Source organism: Catharus ustulatus, chromosome 38 (assembly GCF_009819885.2).
Source record: "Catharus ustulatus isolate bCatUst1 chromosome 38, bCatUst1.pri.v2, whole genome shotgun sequence".
Classification (NCBI taxonomy): Eukaryota; Metazoa; Chordata; class Aves; order Passeriformes; family Turdidae; genus Catharus; species Catharus ustulatus.
Genome location: NC_046258.1, coordinates 328,329 through 342,720, shown reverse-complemented (window position 1 = coordinate 342,720; position 14,392 = coordinate 328,329). Strand labels below are relative to the sequence as shown.

The 14,392-nt window shown below is 36.4% G+C and overlaps 1 protein-coding gene across 2 annotated transcripts; it reads left to right on the top strand.

The window, feature by feature from the left end:
- The first annotated feature begins 917 nt into the window (after positions 1-917).
- On the top strand, positions 918-13,528 carry NGDN (neuroguidin). Of its 2 annotated transcripts, XM_033084389.1 has the most exons (10): positions 918-984; positions 1,086-1,157; positions 3,284-3,424; positions 5,391-5,475; positions 5,566-5,618; positions 7,198-7,321; positions 9,843-9,993; positions 11,057-11,195; positions 12,767-12,833; positions 13,464-13,528. In XM_033084389.1, exons 1-10 carry the CDS (start codon positions 937-939, stop codon positions 13,481-13,483), a joined length of 900 nt encoding a protein of 299 aa, XP_032940280.1. In that variant the 5' UTR covers positions 918-936; the 3' UTR covers positions 13,484-13,528. The 2 variants fall into 2 exon arrangements, with proteins under 2 accessions (XP_032940280.1, XP_032940281.1); XM_033084390.1 differs by lacking the exon at positions 3,284-3,424.
- The last annotated feature ends 864 nt before the right edge of the window (positions 13,529-14,392 follow it).

The window sequence follows — 14,392 nt, the reverse complement described above, 5'->3', positions numbered from 1 at the left end:
AATGTGAAATTTGGGTGTAAAAATTCAAAAATTTGGGTCAAAACTGGAGGAAATTTTGGGTCAAAATGTGGAAAAAATTTGGATGAAAATTCAGGAAATTGTTGAAAAAATTTGACTCAAAAATGAAAAAAATTGAGTTAAAAATTTGAAAATTTTGGTCAAAATCAAGAAAAAATGACAGGAAAATTGGGTTTAAAAAAGTGCAAATTTGGATAAAAGAATGTGGAATTTTGGGTAAAAACATGGGGAAATTTGGGACCAAAAAATACGGATTTTGGGTAAAAAATGTGGAAATTTGGGTAAAAAATGTGGGAATTTGGGTTGAAAATGTGGAAATTCGGGTCAAAATTGAATGAAATTATTGAGTAAATTTGGGAAAGTTTAGGGGGGAAGAAATAGGGTGAAAACTGAGAAAAAATGAGAAAAATTCGAATAAAAATTGGGAGGAAAGTGAAAAAATTTGGGTGAAATTCGGCAAAAATTGGGAGAATTTTAAACCCGGGGGAGAATTTCAGGGCAATAAAATCAGAGATGATTTAGGACATCCGGGGTGATTTTGTGGAGGGATAAAAGGGGATTTTTGGGGTGAAAAACCGGAATTTTGGTGCAAAAATTTAAATTTTGGTGTTAAAAAAATTGAATTTTCGGGGTCGCGACCACCTTAAGAATATGAGCTGAGGGCGAGTAAAATCTCGCTTCTCATTGGTCAAAACGCCTGTCAATCATCACTTCTCCCACTGCTATTGGCTGAGCCCCCATTAAGGCGGGGACTCTTATCCCGCCTTTCTCTACTCCTATTGGTCAGCGAGCCTCGTTGAGGCGCTGTGATTGGTTGTTTACTTGTCAATCATTTCCCATGGGGGCTCTGATTGGTTAACGCTCCGCGCGCTTCGCTCTGATTGGTCGCTCCCCTCTCCCCTCACGCTCATTTCCAACATGGCGGCGTCCGAGGCGGTGGCGCTGCTGGAGACGCTGCGAGCGCAGGTGAGACCCTAAAAAACCCCAAAAAAACCCCAAAAAAACCCAAAAAAAACCCCAAAAAAACGCCGAAATCGCCCCAAAATGACGATTCTGGGCCTCTGCAGGCGGCGGAAGTGGCGGCGCACGGGCGGGAGATGCTGCGGAGAGTGAGGGGGGGGCAGCTGGACACCAAAGAGGTAACGTGGGGGGGCGGCGTGAGGGGATTTTGGGATTTTTAAAATTTTTTTAGGGGATTTTGGGGTTCTTGAGGGGATTTGGGGATTTTTAGGGGGGATCTGAGGGGATTTTGGGGATTTTTGGGATTTTTGGGGATTTTTGAGGGGATTTTGGGGTTTTTTAAGGGGATTTTTGGGGATTTTTGAGGGGTTTCTGAGGGGATTTTTAAGCGGAATTTTGGGGATTTTTGAGGGGAATTTGGGGATTTTTAAGGGGATTTATGGGGATTTTTGAGGAGATTTTTGGGGTTTCTGAGGAGATTTTGGGATTTCTGAGGGGAATTGGGGGATTTTTTTTGTGGGGAGGTTCTGAGGGGATTAATTTAGGGTGAGTTTTTTAAATATTTGGGGTTAAAATTTGGGGATTTTGGGGTCCTCCTGTGCAGTAGCGGGTGCCACTTATAAAGTAATTTTGGGTGAATTTTTTAATTTTTTTGGGGTGGAAATTTGGGATTTTTTGGGTGGAAAATTGGGTTTTTTAGGGTAAAAATTTTGATTATTTTGGGGTCCTCCCGTCCGCTAGGGGGCACTCTCTCAGAATTAATTTTTAATAAATTTTCCAAGTTTTTGGGGTTTAAATTTGGGATTTTTTGGGTGGAAATTTCTTTTTTTTTTGTGGTCCTCCCATCCACTAGGGGGCGCTCTCTCAGCATTAATTTTTAATTAATTTTCCAAGATTTTTGGGGTGGAAATTTGGGATTTTTGGGTGGAAATTTTGGGTTTTTTTGGACTCCTCTTGTTCAGTAAGGGGCATCACTTGTAAAGAATTTTTGGATTAATTTTACAACGTTTTGGGGTGGAAATTTGGGATTTTTGGGTGTAAATTTGGTGATGTTTGGGCTTAAAATTTTAGAATTTTTTGGGTCATCCTGTCCACTAGGGGGCGCTCTCTCAGCATTAATTTTTTAATATTTTTTGGGTGGAAATTTGGGATTTTTGGGTGGAAATTTGGGATTTTTTGGGTAAAAATTTGGGGGTTTTTTGACTCCTCTTGTCCAGCAGGGGGTGCTCTCTTAGAATTAATTTTGAGTTTATTTTTTAATATTTTTGGGGTGGAAATTTGGGTTTTTTGGGTGCAAATTTTGGAATTTTTGGGGTCCTCCTGTCCACTAGGGGGCGCTCTCTCAAGTTTAATTTCGAATTCATTTCTGGGTGAAAATTTGTTATTTTTGGCTGTAAATTTTTCCTTTTTGTGTGTAAATTTTTATTTTTTTGGGGGGGTCCTCCTGTCCACTAGGGGTCACTCTCTCAGCATTAATTTTTAATGAATTTTCCAAGATTTTTGGGGTGGAAATTTGGATTTTTTGGGTGGAAATTTTGAGTTTTTTTGGACTCCTCTTGTCCAACAGGGGGTGGTCTCTTAATATTAATTTTTAATGAATTTTCTAAGTTTTTGGGGTTAAAATTTGGGATTTTTTGGGTGGAAATTTCATTTTTTTTTGTGGTTCTCCTGTCCACTAGGGGGCACTCTCTCAGCATTAATTTTTAATGAATTTTCCAAGTTTTTGGGGTGGAAATTTGGGGGGTTTTGGGTGTTCTTCTACCCACTAGGGGGTGCTCTCTCATGAATAATTTTGGGTTAAATTTCCAAATTTTTGGGCCTAAAATTTTAAAATTTATTTTTGGTCCACCCGCCCACTAGGGGGCGCTCTTTTAGGAATAATTTTATAATATTTTTTGAGTGGAAATTTGTTATTTTTGGGTGGAAATTTTGGGTTTTTTAGGTGGAAATTTCTTTTTTTTTTTGTGGTCCTCCCGTCCACTAGGGGGCGCTCTCTCATCATTAATTTTTAACGAATTTTCCAATTTTTTGGGGTGGAAATTTGGGATTTTTTGGGTGGGAATTTGGGGTTTTTTTTACTCTTCATGTCCAGCAGGGGTCACTCTCTGAATTAATTTTTAATGAATTTTCCAAGGTTTTGGGGATAAAATTTGGGTTTTTTTTGGGGTCCTCCTGTCCGCTAGGGGGCGCTCTCACAGAATTAATTTTTAATGAATTTTCCAAGATTTTGGGGGTGGAAATTTCGATTTTTTGAGTATAAATTTTTATTTTTTGGTCTCCCCCACCCCTCCTTTCTGTCCCTCAGGGCGTGTCCCTGGTGCAGGTGCGCTGCCACGCCCTCCTGAGCTACCTGCAGGACCTGGCCCTGCTGGGCTGCGCCAAGGCCCGGGGGGGGTCCCTGGGGGGCTCGGGGGGAGCCCGGGACAGGCTGCTGGAGACCAGAGTGGTGAGGGGGGGGAAAAATTTGGGGGGAATTTGGGGGGAATTTGGGGGATTTGAGGGGATTTTGGGGGGGGTTTGGGGGGAAATTTGGGGATTTTTGGGGATTTTTGGGGAATTTTGGGGATTTTATGGGGATTTTGGGGGCATTTTGGGGATTTTATTGGGATTTTGGGGCAGATTTTGGGGGGATTTTTGGGGTTCCTGAGAGGATTTTTGGGTGGTTTTGGGGGGATTTTTGGAATTTTGGGGGATTTTTGGGAGATTTTTGGGGGGATTTGAGGGGGTTTGGGGGGAATTTGGGGGATTTTGGGGGTCTTGAGGGGGTTTTGAGGGGGTTTTGGGGGGAATTTTGGGATTTTGGGGGGTCCCAGGGGGTTCTGAGGGGATTTTGGGGGGAATTTTGGGAAATTTGAGGGGATTTTGGGGGGATTTGAGGGGATTTTGTGGGGAATTTGGGTTAATTTTGGGAGGTCCTGGGCTGGGATTTTGAGATAACTTTGAGTTAATTTTGTCTAAATTTTATTTTAATTTTGGGACAATTTTGTGTTAAGTTTGGGATAATTTGGGGGTTATTTTTGTGTTAATTTTGAGATAATTTTCTCTTAATTTTGAGATAATTTCATGTTAATTTTGGGATAATTTTGTGTTAATTTTCTTTTAATTTTGGAATAATTTTAAGTTAATTTTGGGGTCATTTTGATATAATTTTGTGTTAATTTTGAGATAATTTTATGTTAATTTTGGGACAATTTAGGGTTAATTTCTCTTAATTTTAAGTTAATTTTGAAGTAATTTCGTTTTAATTTTAGGTTAATTTAGAGTTAATTTTAGATTAATTATGGGTTAATTTGGTGTTGGTTCTACATTAATTTTGGGTTAATTTTGAATTAATTTTGTGTGAATTTTTAGATAATTTTGGGTAAATTTTGAGATAAATCTGTGTTAATTTGGGGATAATTTTGTGCTAATTTTCTCTGAATTTTAAATTAATTTTGAGTTAATTTCAGTTTAATTTTGGGTTAATTTAGAGTTAAATTTGAATTAATTATGGGATAATTTTGTGTTAACTTTGGATTAATTTTGTCTTAATTTTGGGTTAATTTTGTGCTAATTTTTAGATAATTTTGGGTATATTTTGAGATAATTTTGTGTAAATTTTGGGATAATTTGGGGTTAATTTTGGGATAATTCTGTGTTAATTTTGAGATAAAGTTGTTTTAATTTTGGGTTAATTTTGAGATAATTTTGTGTTGATTTTGGGATAATTTCGGTAAATTTTGGGATAATTTTGGGTAAATTTTGAGATAATTTTATGTTAATTTTGGGACAATTTAGGGTTAATTTTCTCCTAATTTTAAATTAACTCCTAGTTAATTTCAGTTTAATTTTAGGTTAATTTAGGATTAATTTTAGATTAATTATGGGATAATTTTATGTTAATTTTGTATTTATTTTTTGTTAATTTTGAGTCAATTTTGGATTAATTTTGTGTTAATTTTGGGATAATTTTGAGTCAATTTTGGGATAATTTTGTTTTAATTTTGAGATTATTTTGTGTTAATTTTCTGTTAATTTTAAATTAATTTTGAGTAAATTTCAGTTTAATTTCAGGTTAATTTAGGATTAATTTTAGATTAATTTAGGTTTGATTTTGCATTAATTTGGGCTAATTTTGTGACAATTTTGTGTTAATTTTTGGGCAACTTGGGGTTAATTTTCTCTTAATTTTAAATTAATTTTGAGTTAATTTCAGTTTAATTTTAGGTTAATTAATTTAAAAAATTTAGGCTTAATTTGGCATTAATTTTTAGATAATTTTGTGTTAATTTTGGGATAATTTTTTGTTAATTTTATGTAAATTTTGTGTCCATTTTGGGCTGGAATTTCCCAAGCCCCACCCCCAACACCTTAACCCCGCCCCCTTCCTTTAACCCCGCCCCCTAACTCTAAGCCCCGCCCCTTTCCCCCAGGTGCTGGAGAAGCTCCGCCCCCTCGAACAGCGCCTCAAACACCACCTGGAGAAACTGCTGAGGGCGGCGGCCTCGGGGGGGCGTGGTCAGTGCAGGCCCCGCCCCCTCACAGCCACACCCACCCCCTGGGAGCGGCCACGCCCCCTGTGAGTGACAGCTGTCAATCATTCTGCAGGTGCCGAGGACCCGCTGAGCTTCCGCCCCGCCCCTTCCAACATGGCGGCGCAGGTGGGGAAAGGGGCGGGGCTTAAAGGAAAAAGGGGCGGGGCTTAATGGGTTAAGTGGGTGTGGCCTGATGGGAAATGGGTGGGGCTTAAAGGGATGGAGTGGGCGGGGTTTAAGGGGTAAGGGGGTGTGGCCTAAGGGGAAATATGGGTGGGGCTTAAAGGGGAAGTGGGCGGGGCTTGAGGGGAAGGGGCGGTGCTTAATGAGTGGGTGTGGTCTAAATAAAATGGGTGGGGCTTAAAGGGAAAGTGGGCGGGGTTAAAGGGGTTAAATGGGTGGGGGTTAAGGCCAAAAGTGGGCGTGGTTGAAGGGGTTAAATGGGTGGGGTTTATTACTGAAGTGGGCGTGGTTTCAGGCCGGAAGTGGGCGTGGTTTACGAAGTTAACTGAAAAGGGTTTGAGACTTAAGTGGGCGTGGTTTAAGACCTAAAGTGGGCGTGTCTTGAGACCGGAAGTGGGCGTGGCTTGAGACTGGAAATGGGTGGTTTTGAACAGGAAGTGGGTGTGGCTTTGCTGTGAAAGTGGGCGTGGTTTATGGACCGGAAGTGGGTGCGGTTTAAGAGGCGCTCTAGGCGGGGTTTGACGATAAAGTGGGCGTGGTCTTAAACCGGAAGTGATGTTTATTTGAGACAGGAAGTGGGCGTGGTCTGAAACTGGAAATTGATCAGTTTAAGACAAGAAGTGGGTGTGGTCTAAAACAGGAAGTGGGCGTGGTTTGGGATCGGATGTAGGCATGGTCTCTAACTGGAAATGGGGTCATTTAAGACAAGAAGTGGGCGTGGTCTGAAACAGGAAATGGGGTCATTTAAGACAGGAAGTGGGTGTGGTCTAAAACAGGAAGTGGTGTTGATTTGAGACAGGAAGTGGGCGTGGTCTAAAACCGGAAATGGGGTCATTTAAGACAGGAAGTGGGCGTGGTTTAAAACCGGAAGTGGTGTTACTATTGTAAGTGGGCGTGGTCTAAAACAGGAAATGGGGTCGTTTAAGACAGGAAGTGGGCGTGGTCTAAAACCGGAAGTGGTGTTTATTTGAGACAAGAAGTGGGCGTGGTCTAAAACCAGAAATAGAGTCATTTATGACAGGAAGTGGGCGTTGTTTGAAACAGGAAGTGGGCGTGGTCTGAAACAGGAAGTAGTTGGTTTTAGACTGGAAGTGGGCGTGGTTTAAAACCGGCAGTGGTGTTGATTTGAGACAGGAAGTGGGCGTGGTCTAAAACCAGAAATGGGGTCATTTAAGACAGGAAGTGGGCGTGGTCTGGAAGAGGAAGCGGGTTGGTTTTTCGTGGGAGTGGGCGTGGTCTAAAACAGGAAGTGATTGGTTTGTGACCGGAAGTGGGCGTGGCCTAAACCTGGAAGTGCGTTATTTGGAGATCTGGAAGTGGGCGTGGTCTGAAACAGGAAGTGGATTTAAGATTGTAAGTGAACATGGTCTAAAACAGGAAATGGGGTCGTTTAAGACAGGAAGTGGGCGTGGTCTGAAACAGGAAGTGCTATTGTTTTGAGACAGGAAGTGGGTGTGGTCTAAAACAGGAAGTGTTGTTTGGCCCGGAAGTGGGCGTGGTTTACAGTGGGCGTGTCCCTCAGGGCGCTGATGAAGAGGACGAGGGCGATGAAAGCGACGAAGGCCGAGGGGGCGGAGCCAAAGCCCCGGGGCTGGGGGGGGGGCGGCGCCGCTACGTCCCCCCGAGGCTGGTGCCCGTCAGCTGCGGTGAGTGACACCAAAATGACACCAAATACACCCAAAAATCATCCAAAAATCACCCCAAAAATTACAAATAATTCACCCAAAATTCACCTCAAAATCATAAAAAAATTCACTTAAAATTCATCCCAAAATCACAGAAAATGCACCTGAAATACACCCAAAAATCACAAAAAATTCACCCAAAATTCACCTCAAAATCATTAAAAAATCACCCCAAAAATTACAAAAAATTCACCCAAAATTTACCTTAAAATCATTTAAAAATCACCCCAAAAATTACAAATAATTCACCTAAAATGCACCCAAAAATCACAAAAAATTCACACAAAAATCACAGAAAAAATGACCAAAAATCACCAAAAAATCACAGAAAAATCACCCAAAATACACCCAAGAATCACTCAAAAATCACAAAAAATTCGGCAATAATCACAAAAAATTCACCCAAAAATCACAAAAACATCATGGAAATTTCACCTAAAATTCATCCCAGAAATCACCCAAAAATCACAAAAAATTCACCTAAAATTCATCCCAAAATCACACAAAATACACTCAAAATACATCCCAAATTCAGCCCAAAATAAATCTAAAATTTACCTAAAATACACCCAAAAAATCAACCCAAAAACCACAAAAAATTCACCTAAAATCATCCCAAAAATCATCCCAAAAATCACACAAAATACACCCAAAATTACCTAAAATTCACCACAAAAATAATCTGAAATTAACCCAGAATATACTCAAAATAAACCCAAATTAAACCCAAGATTCCCCCAAAATACACCCAAAAATCACAAAAAATCCACCTAAAAATCACCCAAAAATCACAAAAAATTCACCTTAAAATCACCCAAAAATCATGAAAAATCCATCTAAAATTCATTCCAAAAGTCACTCAAAAATCACAAAAAATCACAAAAAAACCACAAAAAATCACAAAAAAATCACCCAAAAATCACAAAAAATTCACCTAAAATTCATCCCAAAAACCACAAAACATGACCAAAAAATTACAAAAAAAATCACAAATAAATCACAAAAAAATCCGAAAAAAATCAGCCAAAAATCACAAAAAAATCACAAAAAAACCACAACAAATCACAAAAAATTCACAAAAAATTCACCTAAAAATCACCAAAAAAATCACCAAAAATTCACCAAAAAATCACCAAAAATTCACCAAAAAATCACAAAAAACCCACAAAAACCCCACAAAAAGTAACAAAAAAATCACAAAAAATTCGCCAAAAATCACAAAAAAATCACAAAAATACCAACAAAAATCATAAAAAAATCACAAAAATAAGACAAAAAAATCACCCAAAAATCACCCAAAAATCATGAAAAATTGACCTAAAATTAATCCCGAAAATCACCCAAAAATGACACGAAATTCACCCAAAATACATCCAAAAATCACCTGAAATACACCAAAAATCATCCAAAATACACCCAAAAAATCATGAAAAATTCACCTAAAAATCACCCAAAAATCACAAAAAAATTCACGTAAAATTCATCCCAAATTTACACATAATACACCTAAAATTACCCAAAACTCACCACAAAAATCATCTGAAATTAACTCAAAATACACTGAAAAAAAACCCAAAAATCATGAGAAATTCACCTAAAATTCACCCAAAAACCACAAAAAAACCACAAAAAATTATTAAAAAATCACAAAAAACCCACAAAAAGAATCACAAAAAACCCCACAAAAAATCACTAAAAAATCACAAATAATTCACCCAAAAATCACAAAAAATCACAAAAAAATCCCAAAAAATCACAATAAAACCACAAAAAATTCACCAAAAAATCACAAAAAAACCACAAAAAATTCACAAAAAATTCACAAAAAAACCACAGAAAATTCACAAAAAATTCACAAAAAATTCACGAAAAATCACAGAAAAACCACAAAAAATCACCAAAAAACCCACAAAAAATCACAAAAAATTCACCAAAAAATCACAAAAAACCCCCAAAAAATCACTTAAAAATCCCAAAAAAATCCCCAAAAAATTACAAAAAATCACAAAAGAAACTACAAAAAAATCACAAAAACCCCCCAAAAAACCACAAAAAAATCACAAAAAAACCCATAAAAAATCACCAAAAAATCCCAAAAAAATCACAAAAAATCACAAAAAAACCACAAAAAGATCACAAAAAATCCCCCAAAACAAACACAAAAACCACAAAAAATTCACCCAAAAATCCAAAAAAAATCACTGAAAAATCACAAAAAATTCACAAAAAACCCACAAAAACCCCACAAAAAGTAACAAAAAATAACAAAAAACCCACAAAAAATTCACAAAAAAATCACAAAAAATCCCAAAAAAATCCCAAAAAAATTTCAAAAAAATCATCAAAAGATCACAAAAAATCCCCAAAAAATCACAAAAAAATTGCAAAAAAATCACAAAAATTCACAAAAAAAACCCAAAAAATCCCAAAAAATTCACTTTCAAACCCTCACCAATTAATTTAATTTATTTTCTCTTTCCAGACCCCCCCTCCCCCGGTTCCCGCTCCCAGCTCCGTTCCCGGCGCCGCGCTCTGAGCTCGGCCGTGATCCGGGAGCTGCGGGAGGAGCTGGGGGAGGGGCCCCTCGAGGTGGGGGAGGGGCTCACACGGACCCCAAATCATCAAAAACACAGGTGAGAATTTGGGGAAATTTCGGGAAAATTTAGAATTTTTTTTGTAATTTTTTGGGATTTTTTTCTGATTTTTTTTCATTTTTTTTTAAATTTTTTTGTGATTTTTTAAATTTTTTCTGGGGTGTTTTCGATTTTTTTTTTGGTTTTTTTCTGATTTTTTAAAGTAATTTCTTGAGCTTTTTTTTTATTCTTTTCTGAGTTTTTTTTTTCAATTTTTGGGGATTTTTTTTCTTTTTTTTCAATTTTTTTCAGATTTTTTTCAAGTTCTTTTTTGGTTTTTTTCTGAATTTTTTTGATTTTTTTTTTTTAGTTTTTTATTTATTGTTTTCCTATTTTTCTTAGTTGTATTTTTAATTCTTTTTTCTGATTTTTAAAATTTTTTTTCCAGGTTTTTTCTGATTTTTTATTTTCAATTATTTTTTCAATTTTTTTCCAAATTTTTTTCTTTTTTTTTTTCTGTTTTTTTCTGATTTTTTAAAAAATTTTTCTTCAGGTTTTTTTTCTTTCTATTTTTATCCAGTTTCCATTTTTTTCTGATTTTTTTTTTTAATTCAAATTTTTTTCTGATTTTTTCCAATTTTTTTCCAATTTTCTAAAATATTTTTTCAATTTTTTTCTGATTTTTTTTTTTTTTGGGTTTTTTTATTTCCTTTTTTTTCTCTCTTCTGATTTTTTTTTCATTTTTTCTTCAATTTTTTTTCAATATTTTTTCAGTTTTGTTTTCAACTTATTCCAATTTTTTCTCAATTTTTTTCAACTTTTTTTTTCATTTTTTGTGATTTTTTTATTTCTTTTTGAGCTTTTTTCCCAGGTTTTTTTTTCTGGTTTTTTTATTTTCTTTTCTTTAAATTTTTTTTTATTTCAGGTTTTTTTTAAATATATTTTTTATTTTTTTTAATTGTTTTTCAATCTTTTTGTTTTCTAATTTTTTTCTTTTTTTTTCAATTTGTTTGTATTTCTTTTCGATTTTTTTTCAAGGATTTCAGGATTTTTTCAAGATTGTGTTGTGTATTTTTTTGTGTTGATTTCGGGTGAAATTTCGGGATTTTTGGGTCATTTTCAGGGTGCAGTTCGAGGAGTCGATGCTGCAGCGCCTCAGCGCCCCCTGGAGGCCGCGGCGGCCGCGGGGGGCGGGGCCTGAGCTCGATGACGTCACCAAGTTCGGGGCTTTCCCCGCCCTCCTGGGGGAGGCGGCCAATCAGGTGAGGGCAAGGGGGCGGGGCTTGGGGGGAAATGGCGGGAAAATGGAAAAAATGGGGAAAAAATGGGAAAAAAAAGGGAAAAAAATTGGGAAAAAAATTGGGAAAAAAATTGAAAAAATCGGGAAAAAAAATGGGAAAAAATATGAAAAAAAATGGGAATAAATAGAGAAAAAATTTAGGGGAATAAAAAGGAAAAATTAAAAAAAATTTGGGGGAAATAAAGGAAAAATGGGAAAAAAATTGGGAAAAAATTTGAAAAAATTTGGGAAAAAATTGGAAACATTGGGAAAAACTGGGAAAAAAAAGGAAAAATTGGGAAAAAAAATAGGGGAAAAAAGGAATAAAGAAAAATTTAGGAAAAAAAAGGAAAAAATTAGGAAAAAATTTGGGGAATAAAGGAAAAAATAAAGAAAAAATTAGGGAAAATAAAGGAAAAATTGGGAAAAAATTGGGGAAATAAAAGGAAAAAATTGGGGAAAATTTTATGGAAAAATAAAGGAAAAATTGGGAAAAATTTTTTAGAAAAATAAAGGAAAAATAGGGAAAAATTTAGGTAAAGTAAAGGAAAAATGGGGAAAAAATTAGGGAAAATAAAGGGAAAATTAGGAAAAAAATTGGGGAAAAAAAGGAAAAAATTGGGAAAAAATTTGGGTAAAATAAAGGGAAAATTGGTAAAAATTTGGGTAAAATAAAGGAAAAATTAGGAAAAAATTGGGAAAAAAATTAGGGAAAATAAAGGAAAAAATGGGAAAAAAAATGGGAATAAGTAGAGAAAAAGTTTAGGGGAATAAAAAGGAAAAATTAAGAAAAATTTAGGGAAAAAAAGGAAAAATTAGGAAAAATTTAAGGAAAAATAAAGGAAAAATGGGAAAAAAATTGGGAAAAAAAAAGAGAAATGGGGAAATAATTGGGGAAAAGTTCAGGGAAAAAAAAGGAAAAAATGGGAAAAAAATTGGGAATAAGTAGAGAAAAAATTTAGGGGAATAAAAAGGAAAAATTAAGAAAAATTTAGGGAAAATAAAGGAAAAATTGGGAAAAATAAATGGGGGTGAAAAATAAATAAATTGGGAGGAAATGGGAAAAAATTTAGGAAAATAAAAGAAAAAATTGGAAAAAAATTTGGGGAGAAAAAGAAAAAAGGAGGAAAAAAGGGAAAATTTTGGGAGAAAAATCAAAAAATTTTGGCCAAAATTTCCACGAAAAATTTGGGATTTTTGAGGAATAATTTAGGGAAAAAATTCAGAATATTGAGGAAAAAAATTTGAAATTTTTGGGGTGAAGGTTGAAATTTTGGGGCTTAGGGGAAATTTAAAATTTTTGGGATTGAAATTTGGGAATTTTGGGTCAAATTTGGGAATTTTTTGGGGTGAAATTTGAGATTTTGGGGTGAAATTTGAATTTTTTTGGGTCAAATTTGAAATTTCTGGGTCAAATTTGGGGATTTTTGGGGTCAAATTTGGGAATTTTTAATTAAAGATTTAAATTTTTGGATGAAATTTTGAAATTTTGGGGGTGAAATTTGAATTTTTTAGGTAAAATTTTGAATTTTTTTTTATTTTTTTTCCCCCCAGGAGTCGTCGGAGCCGGCGAAGAAAAAACGGAAAAAACAAAAAATGGGGAAAAGGAAAGGGAAGAGAGGTGAGCCCAGTATGGACCAGTATAGACCAGTATAGACCAGTATGAACCAGTTTAGACCAGTATAGACCAATATGAACCAGTATGAACCAGTATAAACCAGTATGGACCAGTATAGACCAGTATAAACCAGTATAAATCAGTATAAACCAGTATGAACCAGTATGGACCAGTGTAAACCAGTATAACCCAGTATAAACCAGTTGAGACCAGTTCAGACCAATATAGACCAGTATGAACCAGTATAAACCAGTTTAGACCAGCATAAACAAGTATAAATTAGTATAAGCCAGTATAAACCAGTTCAAACCAGTATAAACCAGTATAGACCAGTATGAACCAGTGTAGACCAGTATAAACCAGTTCAGACCAGTATAGACCAGTACAAACCAGTATAACCCAGTTTAGACCAGTTTAAACCAGTATAAACCAGTTTAAATGAGTACAAACCAGTATAACCCAGTATAAACCAGTTCAGACCAGTATAAACCACTTTAGACCAGTATAAACCAGTTTAAACCAGTTCAGAGCCCCAAAATTGCCCCAGAATCCCCTCCCAGTTCATCCCAGTTTGTCCCAGTAACTCCCAGTTCCCTCCCAGTTCAAACCAGTAACTCCCAGTTTCCCCCCCAGGTTTCCGTCGCCGCCGTTGATTCTCCCAATAAAGTTCCGGAATTTTCCGCCTCGTTTGCATCTCATTTGCATATCTGTGACGTCATTTCTGGGGTGGGCGGGGCACGGGGGGTTTACTGGTTTGTACTGGGAGGGGAGATTGATCTCATTTGCATAAATTTGCATGTCTGGCATTGGCGAGCGTGATCAGAGTGGGATAAAAATATTTGCTCATCTAATTTGCATAAATTTGCATACACAACACAGTGAGTGTGGCCAGAGCGCAACACTGTTGTTTATTGAAGTCTCATTTGCATAAATTTGCATAACTGGGTGTGCGGGCGTGGTCAGAACAGCAAACATGAGTTATCTATTCTCTCATTTGCATAAATTTGCATAATTACCACAGTGGGTGTGGTCAAAGACACACCCAATTAGTTGTTCTGCCTCATTTGCATAATTTCGCATATTTGTCACAGTGGGCGTGGTCAGTTTGGCACAAAATCATCTATCCCGATTCTCATTTGCATTGATTTGCATATTTCACATGGTGGGCGTGGCCAGAGCAGCACAAAAACCCATTTCTTCAATTATTCATTTGCATAAATTTGCATATCCAATGGGTGGGTCAGAGATGCATTTAGTCCTTTATTCTCTTGTCATTTACATAAATTTGCATATCCGACGGGTGGGTGGGGTCAGAACCGCATTCAGTCCTACCTTCTTTCTCTCATTTGCATAAATTTCCATAATTATCATAGTGGGCGTGGCCAAAGCAGCACCAAATCGGTCATCCTGTGTCTCATTTGCATAAATTTGCATAATCATCACAGTGATTCTGACCAGAGTAGCACAGAGCCATTTCTTCTATGTCTCATTAGCATAAATTTGCATCTTTTCACACAGCAGGCGTGGTCAGAGCATCATGGAATCATTTCTTTTCCATCTCA

Bases quoted from the DNA above. Each gene is read 5' to 3' on its own strand.
- NGDN (XM_033084389.1), top strand. From the start codon at position 937: ATGGCGGCGTCCGAGGCGGTGGCGCTGCTGGAGACGCTGCGAGCGCAG. The intron at 11,196-12,766 runs GTGAGGGCAAGG...TTTTCCCCCCAG, and splicing joins TGGGGGAGGCGGCCAATCAG to GAGTCGTCGGAGCCGGCGAA. The intron at 12,834-13,463 runs GTGAGCCCAGTA...TTTCCCCCCCAG, and splicing joins GAAAAGGAAAGGGAAGAGAG to GTTTCCGTCGCCGCCGTTGA.